Below are 18,867 nucleotides of genomic sequence, written 5' to 3' on the forward strand. Positions count from 1 at the left end.
TTATTCGAAAACCTAGCCTAACCAACCTCTTAGCATTCACAGTCGGTCCTTCTGGTACTTTATGATTCATTCTATTAATTTGAAAACAAAGAAAAGCTTCTAGGGTCTCTTGCATTGAAATAGTTAAAAACAAAAGACCAAATTAAATGTTTTCTTTTGGGAAACTTGGAAAATTTAGAATACTTGGTTGTTTTCGTTTAGAGAACGAGCTGTGTGTGAGTACATTTTAAAAAGCCAGCAGTTTTAATCAGAAGCTTTGATGACTTTGATTAATTTGTCATCTTCTATACTCTTTAAATACTTCTTCAGATTTAATTAAAATTTATTTTTGAATGAATTAAATTCTTTGCTGATTAACGAACAACGAAAAGTAATTGAACATTTATATGTGGCTCAGAAATATATGTACTACTCTTATTAATTGTTTTTTATATTTTAAAAGGTTTAATCGTATTTTTTATTTCAGGGTTTCTCTTATTATATGCAGTTTTGAAAGTAGATACATAAATAAAACCTATAAAATAGATAATGCTTGATTATGGGGAAAGGTATAGTTTAAAATATAGAAAGAATCCTAAAAATATAAGCGACTTCCTCAGTAAATGGCAATGTTCTGATTAATAATACAATATATTTATATTGTTCATATGAAATATATAAATAATCTTTTAATATAACTATCTATCCCATTTATTTATTATCCATTGTTTTTTTTTTATTACAAAACTAGATTTTGAGCTGGTTCCAACTCGATGGCTTCTTGAGCCCCCCTCCAAAGGCTCATCCTCATTACGTATCAATTTTCGAATTAACTTGGATCCAACCACCAACACGGACGGACGAACGGACGGTCAGATATCTAATTATTTAGTTATTTATACACCACAACATGGCAACATGTGCAATTTCCAATCTGCATGTGTGTGTGCGTGGTGTTGTGTCCAGTGTCAAAAATGAAGATCGACAGTTCCGGTCCGAATGTGATGCTCACCTCTTCAGATGAGAAAAGGGGGGCAGCGCATACCCGACCGCTGCCGAACCACGGTTTAGGTTTAGGGACTACGCCAAGCGATGTCAACTGCGAGCCACTTAGCCGCATCCCATCCTCCGGTCATCCTCCGGCTCTTCCGCAGCCAGAGCACTCATACACTCATTTCCCACCAGCATGGAACTGGCCCCGGGCCCCCAAGGCAAATCGAATTGAAGCGGATCAAAGGTAGCTGCAGCTGTGCTGATTTTTATTACTTTATTTCTGCTGCTGATATTTATTATGCTAGGAATATGAAACCGGAAATGCCCAACTAACATTCTTTAGCTCGGCTTAGGCCTGCAACCATACCACTTTCTTGCCTTTGTATATGCCGGGGCACTCCCAATCAAGTTCAAGTAGCACAATGGTTATGACCATTGTTTGGGCATTTATTTTCGGGGTGGTTTTGTCACGATCTTTGGCATTATGGGGGCTGGATTGAGTAATGTGCAAACTTGACCCACTTATACGGTGAGTTGTCCGCAGTGTCGTAATAAACCAGATCTAACCAGAATTTCGCTTTCCTTTATACAGCCTTGGAACCCCCCTTGATTGGCATTAGCAACAATGCGAGGATGATCAAGGCGGTGCGGAGTGCCTACAATGCAGCGGCTAATGAGAAGGAAGCAATCGAGAGTGGATATGGAAGCCAGGATACCAGGCCGTAATGAGTTCCTTTCACTGCACCGCTGCTACTCTTCGTAGTAAAGGAAGGCGAAACAAGGCGCGACAAATTACGCGGCCTACGCTGCGTATGCGTTACGTGAGAGATGCTTGGAGACGCCGAGAGCAGCAGCAGCGGCTTTTGATGAATGAAACAAACACACTCTGGCACACACACACCCGCAGTACACCCGCAGCACACCCGCAGCACACCCGCAGAGACCGATGCCGACGCTGACAGCGCTGCTAGCAAGCATTTTGCGCGGTAGCTAGCTATATTTCGAATTTGAATTCGATTTAGCTTCTAGTACTGTTTTACAAACCGACGAGTCAGGTTCTACTGCCGCTGCCAGCAGAACAGACCCGACCAGATCGGAATCGGAATAGCTGAGACAGATCAGTCAGTCGCTATAACGCCGCGAACTATAGCCAACGCGCTGCAGATCCCGAAAATTAATCCCGATACCGATCCTACCCCATCGTTTTTTTGGGCCCGTGCCTGAAGGGTTTAATATTTATTGCCCGGCCTGAGGCAAATGTGAATGCTTTTGATTGTAAGTGCTCGCAGAACTGCATAGCATATTGGAAAACAATTAAAATACATTACTAAGTGTTTGCTAAAAAACAATTAAATGATATGGAAAAAGACTAAACCTGAATGTATGCATCCTGTGCTGTGATAAAAGTTGGGTTTAACGAGTTCAAAAATATTGCAAACATATTGTGAAATCCTTTAAAGGATCATAAGGCTAATCTTTATTATATAAATTATATTCTTTGTTTTTGTTTTCAAAAGACTGGATAATTCGGTAAGTTTCTTTTCTCTAGATGACGCTGTTTTTAAACAAATAATAAAAAGGTTCGGACAGGACATAAGTAATTTGTTAAATATTTAAATATTCAAAAGTCAAAAGAAAATTTATAGTTCAACGTTGGGAAATACAATTAACAAATCAATAAATCATATTTAAGTGTCATTACTTGGCTTAATGGTATGTTGTAAAAATTTTATGAAAGGGACATCTTATTTAAGTAATTGTTAAATATTTTACAAAGTCTACATATTTAATTATATTTATATAATTTCTGTCACCCTGGCTACAAGGTTTAGGTTTTAAAATTATTAAATATAAAGGCAATATGTACTTGCATCAATTTTACATTGAAATTATTGTGTACACAGAACAATTTTTAACTTAACAAATATCTTGAAAAATGTAAAACTATAAGGAAAATGATCTATTATATATATTTTTTTAAGAAATATATTAAAAATTAACTACAGGCTGGCCACCAGTTAACTTTCATTTACTTTCTCGATGGCATTGCATCGATTTACTCTTCCTTAGGCACACGCGAGAAGCGTGAATAATTTCCGATTAATCAGACTGATAAGATACTGAACCACCGCCGCCCCACTGACCTTGATAGAACCGCCTACCAGCCTCTATGGGGGCGTGTCAGACAGCTTGCTTTCTTTTTTAATTCTTTTTATTTTTAGCGCACTATGCATTTTGTATGCTCGATGCACCAAAATAGTTTTATCTCTCTTCTCTGTTGCCATAATAATGCGAAAATGAGAGAGAAAATATATATATATTAAACAGTTTGTAAATATATAATTTCTAGCGAGATAAGCTAATAAAATATTTGTTGATTTCTGAGAACCTCCCACATTTCTCACCCTAATAAAATTGGTGTTTATATGATAGCATCGTGAACAGATAATATTTAGCTCTCAGCGAAATACTGTTCCAATCGAAAATGATTCAGTTTTATCTTAATCACGTTTGTGATATGTTTTAAAATATTTAAACCGTGTGCTAGTCGCGTTTTTTAAATCGGTTTAATATTCTCTACAGATAAGGAAAAGCTGTGCTACCGTTTTCGAGATAGTCAGACAGACAGTCTATAGGCTGGGGCCATCGCACGAGTCAAGATTATTTAGTCATTTATGTTTGTATATACCTACAAGGTGTATTTTTCTATATATTGTGTACATAGAACCTCGTAAATGCATTTCTAAGCCCATTAAAATATGGGCGAATATTTGTCAACAAAATAAATATTCAACTCATTATTTTATATTCATTTTAATATATTTTATTCGCTTGTGCCAATGAAAATGTTTCGTGGTCGTTCCTATAAACAGCGCAAAAAGCCAAGTTGATCTATCTATGCTTATGCTTTAATTTCAAAGTTTATATACAAAAAAAGTAGAGATTGGTATTTCATTAAATCCACTCAATAATTTTATATATAATATATATTTCATTAAAATTGCAGTAAAAAGTTTCCGATCTTTTAATGGAAAATGCAATTAACAACATAAGGTTTTACGAGTACCCAATAAATGGTGATAATTGTTTTTATTTTACAAATATTGTAAAAATTCTTACTTGAGTTGCGTTCGATTTGGATTAAACTGGTTTTCCTTAGACGCTTTTTTAATGAATTTCCTCACATCAAAGACAAGTGGGTGGGTCATCGGGTCTCCTCTACGCCTTCACTTGGAAGCCAACCCCCTTCGAAATGCAAATCAATTTGCATTGACAATGAATTTGCAACTCGAACATGGCTCTGGATTCAGTTTGCATTGCATTAATTAGCTGGATAGTTATAGTAGTCGTGTATTATATAAGCCAAAGTACAGCGCATTAATTAGTATGCATCTCGAGACATATATATACATATGTATATATTTGTGTTTGACTATCAACAATAATAAACTTGTCCGGCATTTGCAGTCATGTAAACTGTCTGCCAATCAGAAATGCCAAAAGAGATGATTCCCATGAATATTTCCGTAGAATATTTCGGATATGGAAACCTACAGTTTAAAATCCATGGGTCAATTAGTGCTTCGTGTTTTAGGATCTCGCTAATGAAGACAACAAGATCAAGTTCACGATCACGTTGCTGGCATGTGCTAAAAGTGTGTATTATATTTCCCCCCTAATTGCAATGATGACTTTTTCATCAACTGTTTGTCCATTTCCACTTCCGTTTGGTGTGAAAATGATCCTTTTCCCAACGAACTTGAGTGATGGAAAAACGCCCATTGATCAATGAAACTTCCGCTGCAATTGAATTGGAAATGCAACTGCGACAAATTACAAAAAATAAATTTACATCGTGCGCAACTTCTGCCTACGGATATATGTAAACAATTTCATTCACGGTCAAGTTCACAATGCGAATATGTGAATAAATATGTCTAGCGAGGCCTAGTACATAAATAAAGTCTGACACTACTGGTCGCGTAAATATTTAAGTGCCAGTATATTAATCAAATAGATTGCTTATCTTATAATTAAACTACTTCCATTTAATATACTCAATCACAAGTGCAAGCACTAAACGGTTCACTAATTAAACTATTGAGACAGACACCCAGTTTAGTTTTTGAATTTTTTACACGCCTCAGTAATCAAACTAAAAAACATTTCAGTTTGATTTAAAAGGTGTTTCTGTCAATGGGAACCTGCCCCAAAAGTAATACCCATCCCCCGGATCTGGGCACATGCCAATCATCCCACTCAGAATCGAGGCAGTCGGTGGCTCAATTTCAGGTCTGCTTTTGCTCTGTAGTTACATCAATTAGGTGAACCACAAAATGCCCCACCGCGAACACATAACGACATTATCATGCCGAAAGGCGTGGAGCACATGGGGTATTGTGATCAGTGATATCATTGTGAGATTTACAGGGAAAGTTCCATAAAAGCAACTATTTAATACCTATAAAAATATATAATTATGATATCAAATAGGTTAACTATAGGGTAGAAAACCTATTCCCAGTCATATAAATATTCAAATTATCCAGTTAAATAATATTTAGTGTAAATTACTCTTAAGAACCCCCTTAAATCTAACTAAGAGATCTCAGCCACTTGTTTAGTCACCCCTTGTTGTGGTTTTTATGGTGATCTCAGTGACTCTTTGTCTCCTCGTCAATTGCCATACAATTGGCTAAACTGTGCCAAAGTGTGAAGATTTTCTTGATTAATCCCGAATGGCGAGTCACGGATGCCAATTGAGAGGATATTGCGATGACCATGTGTCTGTCGGTCAAAATGTGGGTCAGTTTGTAAAGTCCGTATTGGAAACAATATCGGATGGCATATTGCCCTTGCACCGTCAACGAGATGTTAAGAAATTAGTTTTCATTAATTGAACGTTTATGTAAATTTATTTGTTTGACACGTCGTTACCCAAGCTTTCGATTAATTGAGATGCTGTTTTTCTAGGAATGCACTACGGCCTGTTGTTTTCACAGCATTTGTGCATAATGGGATATGGTGTCAGTGTTAAATGAGTGCTAAACAACAAGCGTTAACTTCTTAATTGTTTTGGTAAAGTTTACTATATTTATTTGCTTGAATTGCACTTCCTTCCGCCCTCCGTCCTTGAATAGTATTTCCAAAATAATGCAAATATATACATATAAATCCAGCATTGAACAACATCCGTCCGGCATCGCGTCAAAAGTAACACCCCGTTTTTTCAGGGGCAAGGGATGAGGATGGATCACAAAAGCCCAGCTGCGTGAAATCCCTTGTTTTCGGGGGTTGTAATATCTGCGCAGTGCGAAAGCTCAGTCGTAGATCGATGTTCGCCCCGTGAGGAGGAAGTGTTGCTGCTCTAACCCCTTGAAAAACATCTGTCCAGCAAACAGTGTGGAACCAGTTTTTTTCAGTGGAACTCAAATTTCCTAGTTTAACTTATATAGAAAATATTTACCTATTCAAGGTACTATCTTAAATTGCAAATAACCAAAAAATTATTTAATCTAAAAGACTTTCTGCTTTATTTATAGGAAATCCTTTCTTAACTGAACGGAGGTTTTTCTGAAGCTTCTGACTCTCCTGCGTGAGGAGGGTTTCCAGCAGGACCCAGGCTTGTCCAGGTCCTAAGCATTTCCAAGGACTGCCACCATGACGCGACCCAAGCAGGATGAAAGCAAATTCAAGGCATTCATGCAGGAGAATGTCCTTACCATGGCCACCGTTATTGGTGTGTTTGTGGGAGGACTCGTCGGCTTCATTATTAAAAACAGCACAGGCGAGTGGACAAAGCGAGAGATCATGTACATATCCTTCCCGGGCGAGATCTTTCTGCGGTAAGTCATTAGGAAAGCCAGAAGTAATTAAAAATTACTAAATAAGAAGATTACTTAATATATGTTCTGTTTTTCAGGATGCTTAAATGTTTGATTGTGCCGCTGTTGGTATCATCAATTACCAGTGCCATTGGTGGCCTGGATTTGAGCATGTCCAGCAAGATTGCCACAAGGTAAGTTAACTTCTCTCCATCTTAAGATATAGCTACTAATTAAATCGTAATCCTTTCAGAGCCATCACATACTACTTTGTGACCACCATATCGGCTGTAATTTTGGGCATTTGTCTGGTGACCACTCTGCGTCCCGGCCAGGGAGCCAAGATTGTGGAAACCCAGACGGAGAGCATTGATAAGGCCTCGAAGGTGCTCACTCCAGACACGCTTATGGATCTGGTGCGGTGAGTAATGACGATCTTCCTCCATATCCCTAAGACTAACTCTGATTCATTTCCTTATTATTTTTTAGAAACATGTTTACGGACAACATCATCCAGTCCACCATGTTCCAGGTGAGTCGCATTGCGCATACGCACTGTTGAGCTGTTGATTTCTGAGGGTAGCAACGGTAGCAATTATTCAATTCTCTGCGGTTCAGCGGAACTTTGATTGAAACAAAGCGCGACACATAATCAAAACTGACATGATAGGGATACAACAATTTCAATTACACACCAGAATCCCAGATTCAAGTGGAGGGGAATTTCACACACAACTGTTTGCTGGTTTTGTGAGTCTGTCCGTCTGTGCTGAAAATTTCAATTATCGCACATCGGCGAGATCGGAAGAGAGAGAGACTGTGTGTGCTGGAGATGAGAACGGGTCGTATCAGCACCGTTTAGGAGACCCCAGACGCAAATTGAATCAGAGTACTTAGCCAGGGGCTATGGCAGATATATGTGGACATTGTACCTCCGCATAAATAAATAATTATATGCATACTCGTGTAGATGGCACATGATGCTGTAGGTAGGCGGCCGAATGAATATTCATGCTCACAATTAGATTATTGTCGACTCAATGAAGGGGAATAACACACAAATGTTTTGAAAATGGAAAAGTACTGGAAAATACCTCTACGGTAGCATGGAATTAACTTTTTGATACGATTTTCTATTCAAAGAATTTGAATTTGCAGTCAGAAGCAGCAAAATCAGTGAAATAGTCATTTCCGACCCTAAAGCCATATATATTATTGATCAGTATTAAAAACCGATCTAGCCATGTTCAAAAGAAAACTACATTTTTCAAAATTTTAAAATTTTTTAGAAGGGGTTACTCTGTTAAAATGTTAAAAATTTCACAAAAAGTTTTAAATTTTAAAGTTTTAAATTTTGTTAACCTATTAAAAACTAGCAGAGAAAAGCTTTGCCGAATTGAAATTAATGCATTTTTGGCTGAGTTATGATATTTGTAACATCTTGGAAATTGTAAAAAAAAAGCATAACAGTTAAAATTTTTTAATATTTTTATACCCTTGCCGGGTATTATAATTTCAGTCAGCAGTTTGCAACGCAGTGAAGGAGGCACCTCCGACTATATAAAGTATATATATTCTTGATCAGGATCAACAGCCGAGTCGATCTAGCCATGTCCGTCTGTCCGTCTGTCCGTCTGTCCGTTTCTACGCAAACTAGTCTCTCAGTTTTGAAGCTATCTGAATGAAACTTTGTAGTTAGCCTTCTATATACTCTCACTCGTATATATTTCGGAACGGGCCGGATCGGTCGACTATATCATATAGCTGCCATAGGAATGATCGGAAAATTTTTACAAAAACATTTTTTTACTTTTTCAGTTTTCAATAGAATTGGATCAAATTTGAGATATAGCCATTTCATATTATTCTACAATTTTTGTGTAAAATTTTATGAAAATCGGACTACTATATCATATAGCTTCCATAGGAACGATCGAGAAATTAATACAATTAAATTTATAACTTTTTCAGTTTCCATCTGATTTTCATCAAATTTAAGGTATATCCATTTTATATTAGTCTTAAATTTTGTGTCAAATTTCATGAAAATTGGACGACTATATCATATTGGTGCCATACAAACGATCGTTTGATGTAGAGGAAAAATGCAAATCTGAGAATGTAAAACTGCAAATTTAATATGTATAGGTGAATGAAATGAAAGCAGGTATTACTTCATTGTTTATTAACACAAATATATATAATTTAAATTGTATGGATTCCTATTCATAGAAGTTATATCTGCAAGGGTATATAAACTTCGGCGTGCCGAAGTTAGCTTTCTTTCTTGTTAATACTAATATCCTAATAAAAATGAAGACAGAAAAGCTATTTTAATTGAGATTAATCTATGTTTGGCTTAGCTTCCCTTTTGTTTTAGCTTGAAATATAGGTTTGTTTTTATCCTGCTTAATTGTTCTTAATGAATTTTCAAAAATCCGCTCAATTTTGTGACACATTTTCGGAACTCTTCCATTTTTAGCACCGCACTGAGATCTTTGAGAACACTACCATTAGCCCTGCACGTAAGTTCCTAACTTTGTTTCTATATAACTGCTTTAATGTACAATATATTATTTATCTTATCTAGAACCCATGGAGAACTGGGAATTCAAGTCGGCCCAACGTGAGGGCTCCAATGTTCTTGGTTTGGTAATGTTCAGCGTAATCCTGGGTACCACCATTGGCAGGATGCGTGAAAAGGGACAATTGCTGCAGGATTTCTTTACCACTCTGAGTGAGGCCATGATGACCATCACTTCATGGGTTATCTGGTAAATTATCTAAAATCTATAAATTTAAAAAGTAAGTTAAGTAATAAATTTCTCTTTTAAGGATTTCCCCATTGGGCGTGGGTTTCCTGATAGCTGCCAAGATCATTGAGATGGAGTCGATAGCTGCCACAATACAATCGTTGGGATGGTACTTTATAACAGTCATGATAGGACTCTTCCTGCATGGTTTTGGTAAGAACTTTACAATAATTTCTTTTGAAATGTTTAATAATATTAAACATTATCTACCCATACCAGGTACCATTGCTGTGATCTTCTTCCTGGGCACCCGACGACTTCCCTACCGCTATATTGCCAAGCTCAGCCAGGTTTTGGCCACGGCCTTTGGCACCGGCTCTAGTTCTGCCACAATGCCACTGACTATCAAGTGTCTGGACAACATGGGCATTGATCCACGAGTCACTCGCTTTGTCATTCCTGTGGGTGCCACCATTAACATGGATGGAACTGCTCTCTATGAGGCAGTGGCTGCCTTATTTATTGCCCAATACCGTGAGATGAGTTACTCTTTTGGCACTATTGTGGCCGTGAGCATAACAGCAACGGCAGCTTCCATTGGAGCCGCAGGAATTCCACAGGCAGGACTTGTCACCATGGTAATGGTGCTGGACACTGTAGGCCTGGAGCCGAAGGATGTGTCCCTTATTATAGCTGTGGATTGGTTACTGTAAGTTGGGAAATTGGGAGCTAATTTATTGAGCTGAATATTAATATAATTTATATTATTTATATAGGGATCGCTTCCGTACCACCATTAATGTGATGTGCGATGCCCTGGGTACTATTTTGGTGAATCATTTGTCGAAGAACGATCTGGCCAGCGTGGACAGGGTGAGTTTGATTACTACAAGAACATATTAATAGAACCACTGATATATTTATCAGATTTTTAATCAATTATCCTTAATCCTTAATCTCGAATATATATTATCTTTCCCACAGCTGAATGCCGAGCCCCATGAGCTCCTCGAGCTGGGCCCCAATGGTCACGAGATGAAGGAATGAAGGCAGTCTTCGCTTGGCGCCTATAACCGCAAACGATGAGTGGACATGTCCCGGCTGTGGGCCTGTTTCCACATCCTGCCCAGCAACGATAGCGACAGCGATGACTATGACGATGACGATGAGGAGTTTTAAAGGATCGTCGCAAGTTTAGTATCAAAATCGCATCGCTACTGGGACGGAGTCATCATGTTTGTTTTGCGGAGTATTTTGGGTGACCAAGTCGGATCTAATTTCCAGATTGATTAATTTTGAGGCAGAGCTCCTCCGGCGGAGAGGGGAAGGAAGTCTGCCGGAGTACAAGTACTAAAGCCAGCAACGAATTTATGTGACACATTCGTTATCTAGTTTGTTTTTCCGAAAGTTAAGGAGCGCAGAAAGCGAGGACAAATAAGATTTAAGTTGAAAACAAAAGAACTTTATCGTCTAAATTAGGAGATACTTTCACGGTGTAAATAATTTTTAAATATAATTATATTAAATTGAGTTCAAATTTGCATTACACTCTCCCCCATATGCCTAGTATTATTAACAGCAAACAAAACAAAAAACGAAACGAAAGAGTAAACAATCCGAGCTCCATGCAATTGCATTTTCTTAGAAACCTACAAGTCCTTCGAGATTCGTATCTAGTATTTGTTAATGGTTATTCTACGAGTTTTCCGACATAGCGATTACAACAATAAAAAAAGAAACACAAACAAAAAGACAAGAAGATAAATAGAACGAAAAATAAGTTACAATTACTAACTAATAAAAATATCAATTAAAATCGAATCAGAATTACAAATGCCGTTACAAGTTCGTGTTCATAGTTGAGCTTTGTAAATACTTAATAGCTTAAGTATACATATTATAAATCTTTATGGAAAATATTTATATTTAAAGCGTGGCAAACGAATTCTTGAAAGACAATAATAGCGACAAGCTGTCAATTTATACGCATAACAAATTAATTGAATATTATTAACGTAAATTTAAAACCCCACCATAGATCCCGAGTATACAAGAAAGTAAACAAAACACAAATTTAAAACATATTTCAACGTTTACCATGCTTTCAGCCAAAAAAGGGAAAAGAGAGAATTATTTAGGTTACGAATCATCAAAATGTTTGTAGTTGTGCGTAGTCTAAATATATGTTTACTAATAAAACTTTATGAATATTTAACGAAACATCCACCTTTTTATAGGTTCAATTACTGATATGAGGTTTGAAAGGCACTGCAACCACGGTGGAAAGTCATGGAAAAGCTTGGAAAATCAAGCTTTTGGCCAACTTGCTTGGCTTGAGCATAGATGGCGTTTTGGTTAAAAGAAAATATTTATTTTAAAAGATTTTCCATTGATTTATATTCCTTTTTATTAATAATATTTAGTGAGAAGGAAAAGATTTAAGTGTTAATTTTCCACTCCTCTTAATTGATATAAACAAGACACTTTGCTTCCCTTTATTATATTTTCAATAGTTCAAAAATTATTTAACCTTATTTATATGGCTTAAAGAATTTAAAGTTTTTTATGTAAATATAACATAGTACCCCCTAAAATTGTTGAAATGCACTTGAGCTAAAGTTTTGACTTTTAGTTTCCCTTTAAAGTTTCCACTGCCTTTGATCTATTCGGGGTCCCACCTGTACACCCCATTTCCATCATCCCCCACCTTAAACCCTTTCCACCGGATAACCCTTCTCCGGCAAAAACAAACAACAAATAAAAGGACATAACAAAGAGCCAAGCACACCAAATAAAATATTGGAGTGTGAAAGGGGAAGCACACAGAGTGATGAAGGGAAAACTTTACAGTTGAGTTGAAACTGCAGCCAGGTCATCAAAACTATATATAAAATTCTGACAAAAAATATATAAACAAAATATAATTTCAAATAATTTCAACATACTTCGATGGGTTTTTAAATTTGCTTGCAAGTTTTCATAACAATTATCTTAAAGTTTGCTTGGGGAACAAAATCAAAAGACTTATATACATACACTTTTTAAAACCAACATCTACACCCAACACCTACACCTGGACAGGAACCCCTCGCAAAATGTCATTGCTTCACTTTATTCAAAAGCCTAAGTTTTCGGAAATTGTTAAGCATAAATTTTAGTGAATTGCCAACAAACAATCAAGGTTTGCAATAAAGCCACTATTGTGTTGCCCAAAATATGCCCCAAACCAGAAGTTAAAGACGATTCAGTCCACGCCAATGCCAGTCATGTTGCAAAAGGATGCCCATCCGGGGCGACCACAGCGTCCAATACACGAGGAGGTGCATAAACTATCGGATGCCCAACTGTCCATGATGTGCCACAACTATCGTATTTTTCCGGGTGCGATCACCTTTCGGAATCGGCGACAAGCCGAGCGCCAGCTGCACATTGCTCTAATCGAGGAGCGGGCTCGTCACCGGGCACGTCAGCAGTTCGCCGAGGAATTGAGGCAAGAGCATTCCGAGGATCCCAATTTTCGGCCAGGTCCTCCTCCCCCGCAGCAGCACTATGATTTCAGAGCAGCCTTGCCACCGCCGGCGGCTCCTGCCCCGCATTACTGGCCCGTGGCAAGAACTGTCAATATGCGTATTAATCCACCACCTAGTAGTACCTTCCAATATCGCCAGGAACCCGTTCTGGAGCCCCATCGGTATGTGAGCTGGCAGCAACAGAACAGGATCAACAAGAAAGCTACACAACAGAGTTTTCACCGGCCAGTTGAAGTTCAAGCCAGCGACGAGGGCACTGAACTCAATTTCCTCGGCTTCACGCTGCCCTTCACACTGGAAACGGCCAGGGATATCACCAATAAAATAGGTGAAACTCTCAAGCGTTTCCAGGCCGTTGGGGACAGCCAGGCGGCGACTAGGTTCGAGGGAGGCAGTCAAGGAAAATACGAGGTAAGGAATACCGAGAATGTTGCTCATCATCAGACGCATCAAAGTTCATATCAGACAAGCACCATGAGTGAGCGTAGCCAAGATGCATCTGAGGAGGAGTACCAGGAGGACATATCCATAGGGGAAGGTCTGGAAATGCCTCACGAGAACGATAGGGATACGCTATTCGATTATTTGCAGGATGACAGTGTGCTGCAGACCTACGCACCATCCGTTTCAAAAGTGAAAACTCTGGCGGATGCTCAGGCTCAGACTGAACTGGTTGAGAACTCCAGTAGCGTCAGTACGGCTACCACCTACCATGATTTTTTTAGCCATGAGCCGCTGAAGAAGGCGGCGGGTCACTCTTGGTGGTCTTGGTGGCCCAAACGGGCGATGGCGGGAGACGAGCGGATTCCGGTGGCGGAGCAGACCCGCGAAAGGGAGCACAAACATGAGCACGAGGTGAAGTCCATTGACTATTTGAGCGACTCAACGCTGCGTGCCGACGATGGGGTGCTGGAGCTAATGCCAAGGGTGGAACTCCGCGATGACAGCGAGGAGGAGGACTTGGTTGTCCTGCCGGATGGCAGCCTAAGTACCCAACCATCGCCACGTTCCTACGCCGGTTTCTGCGGGTCCATTTTCCGGATCCTTCTGTGCGATCGGGACGCAAAACTGGACCCGGAGAAGCTACGTGCCGCTTTCCTTGGCTGCTGCATGGCCTTTGCCATTTATATGGGCTTCAGGATGATACGATAGTGGCGAAAAACTAAAGCTAAGAATGTTCTAAATTATGTTTGTTCATTGGCTGCAGACTGAGCTAATAGGTTTTAAGGGGATTGAAATAGTTAAAGAGATGCAAGCAACATAAAAGGCTGTTCTTTTTTTCTATTCAAACTCTTTGGTGGCTATTTAAACCTTGGAAATAATTGAAACAATTTCTGAATGGAATGAAACACCATCTCTGAACATATTACAACTATTCCCAGATGCAGATGCCCCTGCAACCTGCATATTACTCATCCGCCACGTTGTGCCAGCTGAGAGAAGTCGTGTCTACCTTCCGAAATTCCCCACTTTCGACTCGAAGCGGAAATGAAACTGTAATTATATTTATGACAGCCTCAGCCGGAGCCTCTCAAAAGTCGCTCTGCTCCTTGGCGGCGGTTGTCCCCCCAAATGGGATTTCGGGATTGCATAAAAATGAGCCCAGTAAGTCACCTCCTTCGTCCTTCCGCTGGTGCGAAAATCTCGTTGCCGTTGCACCGATGCGCAAACTTAATGACTTTCAGCAAATTGCCCAACTCGAATCTGCTTACTGGACCCACTTTTCCGCCTTCCCGGCAAGGTGTGCCCATAAATCTTCTTAAATGTCACAAAATCAACACGTTTACCTAGTCAGACCAAGTGCAATAATTAATTTACACAGGTAAATGTGGATGCTCATCTCTCTCTGTTTATATTTCTCTCAGCTTGACCCTGTTTTTTCTGGAACATAATTTGGCCAAGAGATGAGCATTTGGATGTTTGCGAAATAGTGCAATAAACATAGAGAACAAGAAAGATATTTAAAGTAAAGAATTTCATCATGCCATCCTGAATCGTTTGGATGGTATTAATTCCATATCTTCAATCTCCTCTCCAGCATAATTCAGACCCAATGTGAAATTGTTGTGCAGTCTCTGGCAGTCTATAATCCCCACCGTCTTCCAGTTGGTTTTGTTAAAATGATGCAGGCTCACCGCACCACCCGTGGTGTCACTGGCCAAGCCGGCATAGTAGACAGCGCGATAGGCAAGATCATAGGCCTCCTTGTCGTTGAGATGGTAGTGAAAGCCATCGTCCAGGACACCAAGAGCACTTTCCGAACCACTGCCTATGGCGAACACAGAGCCCTGGTAGATGAAGCCCTCGCAATCGACGCGGATCAGCCCGGGTCCTGATACATCCTTGCCGGCCAGTATCATTCCCATACCGAGGTTGTGGCCATTCATCTTTTCATCCATTGCCGCATTGCTGATAAATGTGGCCGCGGATAGGAGAGGCAGCGGCTCATTGTGCTTTAACTCGTGAAGGCCGGACTCCCAGGCCAGAGTACGGATCCAAAAGGAGCATTCCGCAGGACGGCCGGCCACCGTGGCCACGATCTGATTACTCACAGGGAAGGCCTTTATCATGCTTTGCGATCGAAGGATATTGCCTTGGGTGACTCTTGAGTCCTCGCACAGTATGATGCCGCCCTTGTACATAAACCCCACAGAAGCGGTTCCATAATATTTCTCACCTCTGCGAGTTCTTCGACGAACCGGGGATGCTGCCATGGCATTGATCATTTTCCCAGATTTATTGCCGCTGGAAAGCCTGTAGGGAATCGCGAAGTAATTACTATGAAGAGCAAGGAATATTATTTTTGTAAGTTTTGGTACTTGTAAAAATTCCGATTGCCACCTGAGATATAACAACTCAGTTATAGAATATATACAGACTGTAAATACTCGTTCACTTAAAAAAAAAAAAAAAAACGAAACCGAAAGAATATTGTTAGCAAAACTAAACAATTTGTTTTTGATTCCCGTGAGCTGTGAATGTGATTCGTTTCAAGCTACGAAGTGGAATGACTAATTACAGTAGAGTTGTGAGTTGTGTGAGTTTTAAAGTAAACTCATGGCTTACTTTTTAAAATCGATTAAGTAGATTTTTAGAGTTTGGAAAAATAATCTTACTCGGTTTGTTTCCAGCTATTTCTTCTTTGCTGTTACGATTTATCCAAGTGATTCCAAAACTTAATAAAAGTATCTGGTAGATATGTGGAGTTCTATTAAGCCGGTCTCCATTTTTATTTCGAAACAATGCAATTTATATCCGTTGAATCTGCTTTGATTTGTCTTTTTTGTTTCTTCATGTTTGTAGTTTGCCTCCGAAATTGACTATGGATCACTGTGAGTTAAGTGGCATTGAAGATAATCAGTTTTTCGAGATCCCCACAAGCTCTCCTTTCTTATCGCGCTCCAGCTGGAAAAGGGTTAGAGTATCGCCTGAGAGTTCCGCAGCTCCGTTGCGCTTTCTATCAACAATATGCTTAACGCCAAAGAGTACGGTCAGGACGAGAGTGGCTAGGGATATGGTGAAGGCACCGCGACTGGAGAGGCTCCTTAGAACTATGGACTGACTGTCTCGAACTCTCGGCATCCAGTGGCAGGCACTGATCGCTGTACAGGCACATATCGTTCCTAAGAATGGAACCCAATAGGAGTCACGTGGCCTGCTGCTGTCAGAGCCCATCTCTCTCAGGCGACTCTCGAAGGCCATTATGTCCTCCAGCACCTGCTGTTCTTGGTCCGCACGAGAATGCCGTGACATCACGTCCTCATCGTATGGCCATCTCTGACCGCGACTCCTCAGGTCTACCGTCGAGGTTGAAAGTGAATTTAAACTCTGGGTGGAAGTGGGTTTCAAAAGGTGTGTTGAAGACCGTTCCATGGAGTTCATAGCGGAAAAAGGAATATAATTTAAAATAAAATGTCAAGGTGAGTGAGACTGGTATTGATTTTGAAAGCAAAGAATATAGAAGCATAGAAATATATGTACGTATATACAATACAATAAAGAGATGTTTTAGATCTTGCCAAGGAATATCAACAAATTCAAGACTATTGAATTGACTTTTAATCGTTTGAAGTATATATCTCTTTTTGAAATTAAGTCGCTATAAACATTTACCCAATTACTTTGCCTGTTTGTCTGTAAACTCATCTCGAACAGAACTCGAATCAAATGCAATTGGCGTAGCCGAAAGAGAGACATAAATAAAAGTTTGGCCATAAAACCGCAAAGAGACATAAAATGGGCATAACAAATTTAAATGGCATAAACAATTGGCAACAAAGTAGCCGCCTGTGCCTCGGTTTTTGGGGCGAACTATAGGACAAATTGCACGGTTTTTGACTTCTCTCGAATTGCAGACAATGCTAGTTAAAATCTGCAGCCATAAAAGCAGACGTTGGGTATTGGTTTCGATGGTTTTTCGGGGAATGTACATATACACATACATATATGGAACTTTCAGTTTGTCTTTATGCCAATTCAATTTACCGACAAATCGTTTCAATGCCGAGCCGGAGACTTAGTCGGGAAAAGCAGAGCTCCTCCAGGACACCGAAGGAAATAAACATAAAATGCCAACGAAAATGCGGCCATTTAATTTATATTCTGGCAGCATTAAATGGCATTTTAATTTCTATGGAAGTCGTAAAAAGCCATGAAAAGTACTCTTCCCTACTCCCTCTCGTTCTACCTCGCCTCCTTTTCATATTTATGTCTATAAATTTATTTTGCACTTTTCCATTTCTCAATTGCGTGCAAAAGATTTTTACATTTAATTCAATTTGGCATCTAATGGATGGGGCTCGGGTCTGGGTCGGGGGGAAAACCTTGGTCGAGTGGGCGGTGGTCAACATTGCTTACCAACTGGGGCGTGGTCATGTCTGTTTTGTAGTCGTTGCGTGAATTATGGTCCTGGCTACTTAGTGTGGCCCTCCCCGGAGCCATCTTTTCCAAAAACTCTGAAATCCGGTGGACGCCCAGGCTAAATTACCGTTACAAATTTGCTTCATACTCCTCTTAGTCCTGTGCATCCTGCTCCGAAGGAGTCCAGAAATCCAGGAGCTACGGACTTCCCCTGCCCGGCAAATGTCATACAAAATTTATTCGCTCTACGTGACTCTGCCGCAAATCTTCGCTTAGTCCTGTAGGGTCAAGCAATTCCGTATCCTGGGCTAGTTTGAGTCCCTTCAAGTTGATGTTGCTAATGGTTGCCATAAGGATAAGGGAGGTTTACTCATGGTTCGTTGGGTGAGGTTCTTGTAAGCCCTCTACGTTTGATTTGAAATTCGTTGAGAACTATTAAAAATGCATTTATTATATGTAAACTTCAAAGCTTTAAACTTTCCTTTAATACTATAACAATTAATTTAGCAAATTGTGTATTCATGGCAAATTTGCTGATGGTTTCCCTCATGTCCTCACTCGACAAAAACTTTCCCAAAACTCTAAACGATGCAAGCTGCTCCACATTTGGCGCCATTTTTGGCAGGGCCAATTTCCACCAGAATAAGTTGCCCAGCATCTTTTGGCCTAATGAATGGAACTGCAAACAAGCCAAACTAAAAGCTAAAATAGGGGTTAAGACAAGGACAAAGGGGGTGGCTCTAACCCCACGGGATAAAATGCAATTTTGTAATTGACTCACAATCAGTCGTGCGGAAGTTGTTTAGCTATGCAATATGGCTGCCAAATGCGACAAACGGATGCAATTTGTGAAATATGCAAGAAATAAGACGGCGAAAAAGAGGGGAAGTTTTAGTGGGAGAGAAGGTTTTAAGGAATGGCAATGGA

At 39.6% G+C, this 18,867-nt stretch overlaps 4 protein-coding genes across 7 annotated transcripts in view; 3 read left to right on the forward strand and 1 right to left on the reverse strand.

Moving 5' to 3' along the window:
* The window catches only part of Mco1 (Multicopper oxidase 1), a 265,366-nt gene that overhangs the window by 155,620 nt on the left and 90,879 nt on the right, over positions 1–18,867 (forward strand). The window lies entirely within an intron of this gene.
* Eaat1 (Excitatory amino acid transporter 1) lies at positions 1,759–11,777 on the forward strand. 3 transcript variants are annotated; one of them, XM_020952089.2, is made up of 11 exons: positions 1,759–2,247; positions 6,516–6,818; positions 6,896–6,991; positions 7,051–7,218; positions 7,287–7,329; positions 9,280–9,322; positions 9,388–9,571; positions 9,633–9,763; positions 9,830–10,259; positions 10,327–10,423; positions 10,535–11,777. In XM_020952089.2, exons 2-11 carry the CDS (start codon positions 6,634–6,636, stop codon positions 10,595–10,597), a joined length of 1,440 nt encoding a protein of 479 aa, XP_020807748.1. In that variant the 5' UTR covers positions 1,759–2,247; positions 6,516–6,633; the 3' UTR covers positions 10,598–11,777. The 3 variants fall into 3 exon arrangements, with proteins under 3 accessions (XP_020807748.1, XP_086687579.1, XP_086687580.1); XM_086831453.1 differs by having other exon boundaries at positions 1,999–2,247; positions 6,496–6,818; XM_086831454.1 differs by having other exon boundaries at positions 2,000–2,502.
* LOC110183774 (uncharacterized) lies at positions 12,585–14,348 on the forward strand. Its single transcript, XM_020952131.2, has one exon. The coding sequence runs from the start codon at positions 12,808–12,810 to the stop codon at positions 14,230–14,232; it is 1,425 nt and encodes a 474-aa protein (XP_020807790.2). The 5' UTR covers positions 12,585–12,807; the 3' UTR covers positions 14,233–14,348.
* Positions 14,908–16,337, reverse strand: LOC110183769 (proteasome subunit beta type-5-like). 2 transcript variants are annotated; one of them, XM_020952126.2, is made up of 2 exons: positions 16,197–16,337; positions 14,908–15,834 (listed from the first exon to the last, which is right to left on the reverse strand). In XM_020952126.2, the coding sequence occupies exon 2, from the start codon at positions 15,804–15,806 to the stop codon at positions 15,060–15,062; it is 747 nt and encodes a 248-aa protein (XP_020807785.2). In that variant the 5' UTR covers positions 15,807–15,834; positions 16,197–16,337; the 3' UTR covers positions 14,908–15,059. The 2 variants fall into 2 exon arrangements, with proteins under 2 accessions (XP_020807785.2, XP_020807784.2); XM_020952125.2 differs by lacking the exon at positions 16,197–16,337 and adding an exon at positions 15,900–16,112.

This window comes from Drosophila serrata, unplaced genomic scaffold (assembly GCF_035046125.1).
Source record: "Drosophila serrata isolate PLE 108 unplaced genomic scaffold, ASM3504612v1 contig_240, whole genome shotgun sequence".
Taxonomy (NCBI): Eukaryota; Metazoa; Arthropoda; class Insecta; order Diptera; family Drosophilidae; genus Drosophila; species Drosophila serrata.

Coding starts and splice junctions, on each gene's coding strand:
- Eaat1 (XM_020952089.2), top strand. CDS start 6,634: ATGACGCGACCCAAGCAGGATGAAAGCAAATTCAAGGCATTCATGCAG. Junction 6,819..6,895: donor CCGGGCGAGATCTTTCTGCG/GTAAGTCATTAG, acceptor TCTGTTTTTCAG/GATGCTTAAATGTTTGATTG. Junction 6,992..7,050: donor TCCAGCAAGATTGCCACAAG/GTAAGTTAACTT, acceptor TAATCCTTTCAG/AGCCATCACATACTACTTTG.
- LOC110183774 (XM_020952131.2), top strand. CDS start 12,808: ATGCCAGTCATGTTGCAAAAGGATGCCCATCCGGGGCGACCACAGCGT.
- LOC110183769 (XM_020952126.2), bottom strand. CDS start 15,806: ATGATCAATGCCATGGCAGCATCCCCGGTTCGTCGAAGAACTCGCAGA.